At 55.3% G+C, this 9,435-nt stretch overlaps 4 protein-coding genes across 4 annotated transcripts in view; 2 read left to right on the top strand and 2 right to left on the bottom strand.

Annotated features, from left to right (window-relative positions):
- The window catches only part of PTSG_00624 (ATP-dependent RNA helicase RhlE), a 16,793-nt gene extending 13,223 nt beyond the window's left edge, over positions 1 to 3,570 (top strand). Inside the window, exons 25-33 of the mRNA XM_004998035.1 lie at positions 182 to 408; positions 680 to 744; positions 945 to 1,087; positions 1,326 to 1,504; positions 1,726 to 1,783; positions 1,963 to 2,054; positions 2,289 to 2,399; positions 2,679 to 2,769; positions 3,000 to 3,570. Of these exons, the coding sequence (XP_004998092.1) occupies positions 182 to 408; positions 680 to 744; positions 945 to 1,087; positions 1,326 to 1,504; positions 1,726 to 1,783; positions 1,963 to 2,054; positions 2,289 to 2,399; positions 2,679 to 2,769; positions 3,000 to 3,293 (1,260 nt within the window). The 3' untranslated portion in view covers positions 3,294 to 3,570. The remainder of the gene's footprint in view (positions 1 to 181; positions 409 to 679; positions 745 to 944; positions 1,088 to 1,325; positions 1,505 to 1,725; positions 1,784 to 1,962; positions 2,055 to 2,288; positions 2,400 to 2,678; positions 2,770 to 2,999) is intronic.
- PTSG_11620 (uncharacterized protein) lies at positions 3,481 to 3,831 on the bottom strand (the record flags this gene model as incomplete). The annotated part of the gene is made up of 1 exon (XM_004998034.1): positions 3,481 to 3,831. The coding sequence occupies one exon, from the start codon at positions 3,829 to 3,831 to the stop codon at positions 3,481 to 3,483; it is 351 nt and encodes a 116-aa protein (XP_004998091.1).
- A 10-nt stretch (positions 3,832 to 3,841) lies between these two features.
- On the bottom strand, positions 3,842 to 5,071 carry PTSG_00623 (uncharacterized protein; the record flags this gene model as incomplete). Its single annotated transcript, XM_004998033.1, has 4 exons — positions 3,842 to 3,912; positions 4,141 to 4,175; positions 4,457 to 4,566; positions 4,919 to 5,071. The coding sequence occupies 4 exons, from the start codon at positions 5,069 to 5,071 to the stop codon at positions 3,842 to 3,844; spliced, it is 369 nt and encodes a 122-aa protein (XP_004998090.1).
- Positions 5,072 to 5,322: 251 nt separating this feature from the next.
- On the top strand, positions 5,323 to 9,428 carry PTSG_00622 (uncharacterized protein; the record flags this gene model as incomplete). The annotated part of the gene is made up of 12 exons (XM_004998032.1): positions 5,323 to 5,469; positions 5,621 to 5,720; positions 5,944 to 6,116; positions 6,369 to 6,494; positions 6,729 to 6,894; positions 7,021 to 7,151; positions 7,443 to 7,494; positions 7,615 to 7,703; positions 7,900 to 8,148; positions 8,391 to 8,547; positions 8,809 to 8,936; positions 9,065 to 9,428. The coding sequence occupies 12 exons, from the start codon at positions 5,323 to 5,325 to the stop codon at positions 9,272 to 9,274; spliced, it is 1,728 nt and encodes a 575-aa protein (XP_004998089.1). The 3' UTR covers positions 9,275 to 9,428.
- Between the last annotated feature and the right edge of the window lie 7 nt (positions 9,429 to 9,435).

The following is a 9,435-nucleotide window of genomic DNA, read 5'->3' as shown; positions in this document are numbered from 1 at the left end:
CCAACGACGACCGTACGTACGACGACACACACACACACACACACACACACACACACACACACACACACACACATACACACACGCACATACACACACACACACGAACACACGCACGTGAACAAACACTTTGTTCGCACTGCTCACGTCCCGCATGTAAATTGTTGCGTGGCTTGTTTCGCAGGGCTTGGAGGAAGTGCTGTGTCAGGCGTGTGAGGACGTTGGCTACCGCCGTCCAACGCCAGTGCAGGAGGCTGCCATTCCGCCCGCGCTGGAGGGCAAGGATATTGTTGGTATTGCCAAGACGGGTAGCGGCAAAACGGCAGCGTTTGCCCTGCCTGTCATGCACAGTCTTATCAACGCGCGCCCACGCGAACGCCGCTTCCATGCTCTCGTCATGGCGCCAACCCGGTGAGGCAGCGAGGGGAGAATGCATGCGTGCACATGCTCTTGTGTGTGTGGGGGGGGGGTCTGCGTCCGCGTGTGTGTCTGTGTGCGTCTGTGTCTTGTCTGTTCTGTGTGTCTGAGTGCACGTGTGCTTCTCTTTCTGTCTGTGCGCACGCACCTGCTCCTCTTTGTGGTGTCAATGGTTGCTTGTAGCTGGCTTCTACGGCCGCATGCTGCTGACTGTGGCCATTTGCCCGTCCTTCCTCGCCTTGCGTTTTTGTCGCTGTGTATACAGCGAGCTTGCACAGCAGATTGAGGGCGAGTTCAAGGCCCTCGGTGCCACGATCGGTCTCAAAACAGGTGAGAGAATGAAGCAGTTGCGGTTCGCTGCACTGTTTTGTGGAGTTACACGGCCTACGAGGGTTGCTTCCTGTCATGTCAAACTTTTCTTGTGCATGCTAGCAAATACACATGCACCACGGGCATGCAACCGTGCGTGCGTGCATCTGCTGGCCCGCGAACAAGCTGACACATATACACTCCAACCATGCCATCCTCAGCCCTCCTTGTTGGTGGGCTGAGCCTGCAGCAGCAGCAGGACCGGTTGAGTCAGAACCCGCACGTGCTCATTGCCACACCTGGCCGTATCCTGCACCATTTGGAGCGCACAAACGGCTTCAAGCTCAACAACGTCAAGTTCCTGGTGGGTCGCTGGCACAGCGGTATTGCTGCGCATGCGTCGTGGAAACCATATCTTTGTCTGTGTGTCTGTGTCTTGTGTGCGGACGCAGCAGATACAACAGCACACGCAAACACACAAGCACACACAAGCACACACAAGCACACACACACACCGAGTTACGCATACATAAGCGCACGCCAACTCACACACCCAATCCCGCGCCCCCACGACTGCGCCGCGCGGCTCCATTGCGCTTTAGATTCTCGACGAGGCAGACCGGATGCTGACGCCGGAGTTTGAGCGGGAAATTGACCAGCTCCTTGGGCACATTCCCAAGCGCCGCACAAACTTCCTCTTCTCCGCAACGTCAAACGACAAAGTGAAACACCTCATGCACGCCGTCCTCCGCAACCCCGTCCACATCAAAATCAAGCACAAGTGCGTGTGTTTGAGTGTGTGTGTGTGTGTGTATGTGTGTGTGTGTGTGTGTGTGTGTGTGTGTGTGTGTGTGTGTGAGGTTGCGGCTCGCTTCATCGACGTGTGCTTGTGTGCTTGTGTGCTTGTGTGTTTCCGCTTTCGGTTCGGTTTGAATTTAGGCTGTGATCGTCATCAGCTCACAGTTCCCGTACGCACCCTGCGGCTGTCGTTGTGCTTGACAGGGTCAAGACTGTGGATACGCTGGACCAGCACTGCGTGTTTCTTCCGCTGCAGTTCAAGGTGCTGTTCACACGAGCGAGGAGAAGGGAGAAAGAGTAAGGGAGAAACGGGAGATGGGACTTGAAGGAATGGGAAGCAGTCGCGTGTTGTACTACGCCCAGACGCAATAAGATCTGTCTCTCTGTCTCTCCCTCTCAGGCCCTCATTGTCCCCCCCCCACCCACCGCGCGCGTTTGCAGGAGACATATCTTGTGTGGTTCTTGCAGCGGCAGGGCTTGCAGGCCGATAGCAGCGTCATCATCTTCTGCGAAACAAAGCGCGCAACCATGAAGTCAGTTGCCGAGGCGTGATGGCAGGGGAGAGGAGGGAGGGTGGTGGTCGTGGTGGTCGTGGTGGTCGTGGTGGTGCTGCCGTTACTTGGAATGATGATGATGATGATTGCTGTTCTCAGTTGTGATGTTGGCGTTATCGTCCTGCGTCTGTGCATTGTCCCTCTCTCTCTCTCTGCCATCTGCGTCCATTGACCCACGTCGTGCGTGTGTCGCACCATGTCACTTGGCGCCAGGCTCGTGCTGATGCTGCGCAAACTCGGGCTGCGGGCCACGTGTCTGCACGGCAACATGTCCCAGGAAAAGCGCATTGGCGCTCTCGCTCGCTTCAAGACACACAAGGACAAGTCAGTTGTCGCGCCGTGTGTGTATGCGTTGCGTGTGTGTGTGTATGTGTATGCGCTGTGTGTGTGTATGTGTATGCGCTGTGTGTGTATTTGTGTGTGCCATGTTGCCACGTGCTTGATGCTTTACGGCCTGTTGCTTACGTGCTATTGTGACGTATTGCTGTTCTGGACGTGTGATCCGCTCGTCCAACTGACTGCACTGTTGCTCACGCATGTGTGCATGTTGTTTCTTTTGTTTGTTTGTTTGTTTGTTTGTTCGTTTGTTTGTTTGATGTGCAGCGTGCTGGTGTGCACGAATGTTGGTGCGCGTGGTCTTGACATCCAGGGCGTCGAGCTCGTCATCAACTACGATCTCCCAAAGACGTCCGACGTGAGTTGCAGCTGCAGCTGCTGCTGTACTGCAATTCGTGCCATTGTGCCGTTTGTGCCGTTTGTGATGATGATGATGATGATGATGATGATGATGATGATGATGATGATGATGATGATGCGATTTTGTTGGTGTCTCGCTTCATTTGCTCACACTCACACTCGCTCTCACACCCACGCTTCACTCACACCCATGCTCGCCATCCCAATGTCACCATGTCGACACGGCAGGTGTATCTGCATCGTGTTGGGCGAACGGCTCGCGCCGGGCGGTCTGGACGCGCCGTCACATTTGTCACGCAATATGACGTGCCATACTTCAAGGAGATTGAGGCTGGCGTGGGCTTGGACTTGCCCGTGCGCAAGTACGACAAGGAGTGCAAGGAGCTGTATGCGGAGATTGACGAGGCGTCGCGATACGCCACGCGGGAGATGAAGGAGATTGAGGCAGAGACGAGGACAAAGCGTGGCGGGAAGCGACAAGCCGGTGGTGGCAACGGCCGCTTCAAGAAGAAGAAGTTCTGATTGCACGCGGCGTGACGGAGGGACCTCTCTTGGACGTGTGGACGTGTGGACGTGTGTGCATGCGCACGTGTGTACATTGTGCGTGAGTGCGTGCCCTTACTGCTGCGGCATTTGCTCGCTCGGTTATCGATCCCTTCTTTCTGTTCATTGCTGTTCAGCTGTGCAGAACATTGTGTGCGTGTGCGACTTATGTATCGGTTGCGGCTGAAACGGCAGCTGCTGGTGTCGTGCGTGATATCGGGTTTACTCGACAACAATTGAACCACAAATCACAACACGGAGCAAGGAGTAGAAGAAGCGGAGGAGGTGGTGCTGGTTGTGGTTGAGAAGGAGGGGGGGGAGAAGGAAGGTGCAAAGAGGTATGTGCGAGCGTGCGAGGTGCGCGACAATCACAGCACCGCATGCATGCCAGCAGACGGGTAATGGACAGATAAGCAGCAAGGAGCGGCGAGCCGCGCTGTCGCCGCAGAGCTAATGTACAAGAGATGAATGCATGCAAGGACAAGAGTGCAGGCAAGAAATGGCGAGCGTGTGCCATGAGCGCTCTTTCAGCCCCAAACAAGGATGGCGACGCCCATGAGCGCACACGCCAGCGCCACGTATTCGCTCGCGCGTTCCCCTGCGATGGTGAATGACGTGCGTGACGTGCGTGAGCAGAGGTGATGAGACGGTGATATGCACTGCAGTGCATCTTGTGTGTGTGCGTGTGTATGTGTGCGTGTGTATGTGTGTGTGTGTGTGGTGTGTGGTGTGTGGGTGGGTGGGTGGGTGTGGGGGGGGGGGGTGTTCACTGCATACGAGGCGAACAGCACAATGTGCTGCAAGTCATTACTCTGTGTCTCCTCACCTATTCTGGCAAACTTCCACAGCAAGCTTGCAGGACTGAAGAAGCGGAAGGGGAATGTATGAAGGAGGAAAAGGGGGCAGAAGCGAGCAGTGAAAGGAGCATGACAAAACACAGTCGAGTGCACAGAGAACGCCGAGAGTGCGAGTGAGTTGTGGTTGGGTTGGACTTGGATCGGCTCATGCAGCTGAGTTCACACACACACACACACGTTCACCCACGCACACGTTCACCCACAGACACTCACCCGTTCACCCACGCACACACATACCCACACACGCACACGTTCACCCACGCACACGTTCACCCACAGACTCACCCGTTGCGCAGACCATCCATGAACTTTGGTGCAAAGGCGCGAGCATACGCGCATGCGCAAATCAGCAGCAAGATGACTTGCAACAGGCTCTGGAAGTTGAACAGCGCCGACTGCAACAAACAAAAAGGAGAGAGCAAGGAGGGTGGACGACAGGGAGTGAGTGAGGAAGACGACGAACACCGTGAACTGAAGGAGGGCGAGGGGGAAGAGCGACGCTGTTTGCATGATCCGACACCGCCGACAGAGCCAACACAGCCAACACAGCCAACATATCCAACACCCACAACCACGAACCATCGTTGCGGTTGAAGAGGGGATATCGACATCAAGAAATGCATTCAGGCGTGTTTTGTTTGGTTCTCTTCTTCTGTCTGCGCACACAAACCACTGACCACGACGGGAGCAGCAGCTTTATCAACTGGTCCGCCCCACACCCCACACGTCACACCTTGCATATCGCACCATGTTCAGCAGCGGCAGCGGCGGAAGCACGAGCACGGCGACGACCTTTGGGTCGACCGCGTCGCAGTCTGGTGCGAGTGGTTTGTCGCTTTGGCAATGGGGCGCCTCAATGGACGACGACGAAGGCGCCTTCAGCGGATCCTCCAGCGCCATCGACGATCCAGAATCGCTGGTGTGTGTTGTTTGATGTTTGATCAGTGCTTACGTGTGCTCGCGGTGTGTGCTTTGCTTGAGATTTCTGTTGTCGTTCTCTTTCTCTTGCTCATTCACCAACACTCGCTCATTCACCAACACTCCCTCGTTCACCAACACGCACTGACTCACTCATTTTGTTGCTTGCGCTTGTTCAGGTGTTCAAAGGAGGAAAGGACTGCGTGCTGTTCTTGATCGACTGCTCACCACCCATGTTTGACGAGTTCACGCCGCCCACGGACGACGAGGAGGCTGGCTCCACCTTCTTCAGCACCGCCGTCAAGGCCGTGCACAGCGCCCTCCGCAACAAGATTGTCTGCTCCGACAAGGACCTCGTGGGCATCGTCTTCTTCTCCACCGTCAGTGTTGCGTGCGTGTGTGTGTGCGTGTGTGTGCGTGTGTGTGTGCGAAGAAGACGGTGGCATGGTGTGGTGGGACTTTCTGTTTGAATGCCCACACCCGCGTCTTTGCGTTTCTTTTGCGTTGCTCCCATTCATTCACATGTGACAGGAGCATCGCAAAGGAGACAGCGATCCCGAGCACGTGTACATCCTGCAAGACCTGGACGTTCCATCAGCAGAGCAGATTCAGCTCCTCGAGAGCATCGCAGGTGTGTGTGTGTGTGTGTGTGTCTGTCTGTCTGTCTGTCTGTCTGTGTCTGTCTGTCTGTGTCCGTGTCTGTGTGTGTGTGTGTGTGTGTGTGTGTGTCAAGTGTCTTGCGTCACTGCTCATCGTTACCCGGTGCTTGTCTGCCTCCTTGCCCTCTCCACCTCTCTCCCCTCCCCCGCCTGTCCGCATCCTCATCAACTCCAATGCCGTTAACATCGTGGCAGATGGCGAGTACGACTTCTCGGAGCACATTGGCAGCAGCGACCGCTACTCGCTCAACGATGCGCTGTGGGCGTGCGGCAACCTCTTTTCCAACGTGCGCACAAAAGTCGAGACAAAGCGCATTCTCCTCTTCACCAACGTCGACAACCCGCACAGCACAGATGACGACCTCCGCGTGAGTGTCTGTGTTTGTGTCTGTGTCTGTGTGTGTGTGTGTGTTTGTGTCTGTGTCTGTCTGTGTGTGTATGTGTGTGTGTGTGCATGCCTGTGTGAAATTGCATGCCTGTGTGTAAATGCATACCTGTGTGCGCGTGCGTGCGTGTGTGTGTGTGTACCTCTGCTGTCACACTACCTTGCCTTGCGCTCTCGTTGTTCTCTCTCACACCCGATCTTCATCCCGCCCGCTCACTACCCCATCGCTCTACAGCGGCAACTGGAGACGAAAGCGCGGGATTTGACGGATCTCGGCATTGAGATTGATCTCATGCACATGTCCAGTGACGCCGCCAAGTTCAACATGGACGCCTTTTACCGGCCCCTCGTCGTCAACGCTGTCAGTGCACACATCCGCATGGCATTGCCACTCACTCGCTTGCTCGCTCGCCTGCGCAGCTGCATGTTCCGTTTTGCCTCGTCAGTTGCTTTGCGGGCTTCCCTTGTTCGGTTGCTGATACGTCACCTGACACACACACACGCGCGCACGCACACACACACACACACACACACACACACACACACACACACACACACACACACACACACACACACACACACACACACACACAAGGATGACGAGCCGGAGGCACAGGTGTCGCAGGGGTTTGAATCGTTGCTTGCGCGCGTGCGGTGCAAAGCGCAGAAAAAACGCGCACGGATGACGATTCCATGGCAGATTAGCGACGACTTTTTCATCAGCATCAAGGTGTACAACCTCGTCGGCTCGGCAACGAAAGGTGCGTGCACATGACGGTGCCATACGTTTGCGTGATGACGATGGTCGTGTGTATGAATGTATGTTTGATGCGGCGGTTTTGGATTTCATACGTGCTCGTGCTGCTGCTGTTGTGTTGTTGGTTCAGCGTCATACACGTGGCTTGACGGGCGGGACAACGAGGAAGTGACGAGTAAGACGCGCTTCTTCTGCAGCGAGACCAGCTCCCCTCTCCTGTCCACAGATATGAAGTACTCTTTCACCTACGGCGGCGAAAAGGTCTGCGCCCGTGTGTGATGTTGTGTTTGTGTTTGTGGTGCGTTGTGCTTGTGCTTATGTTTGTTTGCATGGTGCATACACGACACACTTCTTTGTGTGTGTGTGTGTGTGTGTGTGTGTTTGCATGGTGCATGCATGACACACTTCTTTGTGTGTGTTTGTTTGCATGGCACACTTCTTTGTGTGTGTTTGCATGGTGCATGCATGACACATTTCTTTGTGTGTGTGTGTGTGTGTGTGTGTGTCTACTCTGCTCACCTCACTACCCTGCACTCATCGTTGCGTTTGCAGATTGTGTTTGACAAGACGGAAGTGGACCAGATGCGCACGTTCGGTTCGCCAGGTACATGTTGATGGTCGCAGTGTGCATTGAAAAGCACAGCAATCGTGGCTGCTGCCGTAAACACACGTGCATGCACCTCTTTCTTCACACACACACACACCCCACCACAACAAACATCAGGGCTGCTGCTGCTTGGGTTCAAGCCGCGGTCTGCGCTGCACAAAGAGTACAACGTCAAGAAGTCCAGCTTCATCTACCCCGACGAATCCGTGCGTGCATCATGTGTGTGTGTGTGTGTGTGTGTGTGTGTGTGTGTGGGTGCGTGCGTGCGTGTTTGCGTGTGGGTGCGTGGGTGCGTGGGTGCAGTTCTCCATTCTTGACCACTTCCGTATCATGTCATAGCACTGCACTTCACCTCACATCAGAATTCAATTCCCCTCTCAACCTTCATCCCCTCACCACCAGCTGGTTGGCGGGAGCACGCGTGTGTTTGCGGCCTTTCTTGACCGCTGCCTTCGTCTCGACCGCGTCCCCATCTGCCGCCTCATCCCGCGTGCCAACAGCCCGCCGGAGTTTGTTGCGCTGCTGCCACAGGAGGAGCGGGTGGATGAGGATGGCAACCAGGTGGTGCCGCCTGGCTTCCACATCATCACCCTCCCCTTTGCAGAGGACATGCGCTCCCTCAAGAAGAAGAAGGGACCAGAGCCAACAGAGGTAACTGTGCTTGTGCCCTGTTGTGTGTATGTGTGTGTGTGCGAGTGTTGTGTGTCCTGTTGTGTGTGTGTTGTCTGTCCTGTTTTATCACTCTCCTCTCCTTTCTCTCCCTGTCTTGTCTCCCTTCATCCAGGGCTCCACTCTGACACCGCACATTGTCCAACCCACATCCCCCCCCCTCAATTCACCCAACACCACACATACACGCAAACACACGCGCACGCGCATACATGCGGCCGCAGGAGCAAGTTGGGGCGATGAAGAAGCTGATCAAGTCGATGAACTTCACTGGTTTCTCGTCGGAAAAGTTTGAGAACCCGTCGCTGCAGAAGCACTACTCTGTACTCGAAGCGCTCGCCCTCAACCGCGACATCACGGAGGATCCGCCAGACCACACAAGTACGCACACACACGCACACACACACACGCACACGCACACACACACACGCACACACACACACGCGCACACACACGCATACGCACACACACGGCGCTGGGTTTTGTTTCGTTTTCGTTCGTGACTGCGTGTGGCTGTTGCTCTACTTCTACCTTTTGCTGTTGGTTGAGATGCGCGTGCTTCATCGCACACACCATTGTCACCACTCATGTACACTGTGTGTTCAACTCTCTCTTCCACTGCCTCCTCTCTCATATGTGCAGAGGTGGATGTGGAGGATTTGTCCTCCAAGGCGCGTGAACGGTCACGCAAGGTTGCCGAGTTGCTTTATCCCGCCGGCTACGACCCAGAGAGCATCGCCTCCGCCAAGGCTTCCTCCGCCAAGCGCAAGGTGACTATGTGTGTCTGTGTGTCTGTGCCTGTGTCTGTGTGTCTATATGTCTGTATTCATACATGCGCCCATGTATCGGTATTCACCTGCACCCCGTCTGCCTTTTTCTCCCTCTGTGTGGTTTTCAGGCTGGCACAGGCGGCACTGCCAAGCGAGCAAAGACGACTGCGAGTGCAGAGGTCGACACGGCGCGACTGGCGACACTGCACGGCGAAGGAAACCTGTCCAAGCTGACGGTTGCGGAACTCAAAGCCGCCATCCAGAGCAAAGGTCACGCCCCCCGCGGCAAACGGAAGGCAGACTTTGTGGAGCAGCTGGACGAAATTTTGTCTGCTTGAGACACAGGGGAGAGGCGGAGCATGATGTGGTCTGGTGGGCATGATGACGTGCAAGTTTGCTCATGTTGTTTTGTTGTGTTGCGTTGCTCTTGCGTGCTGTGGTGTTTTGTGTTGTGTCACTGCTGTTGCTGATGGAGTAAAAGAACTCACCTGAAATGGTA

The sequence above is a fragment of the Salpingoeca rosetta genome, assembly GCF_000188695.1.
Source record: "Salpingoeca rosetta unplaced genomic scaffold supercont1.2, whole genome shotgun sequence".
Taxonomy (NCBI): Eukaryota; class Choanoflagellata; order Craspedida; family Salpingoecidae; genus Salpingoeca; species Salpingoeca rosetta.
Note: the sequence above shows the minus strand (reverse complement) of the source record. Positions and strands in the feature narration are given on the sequence as shown.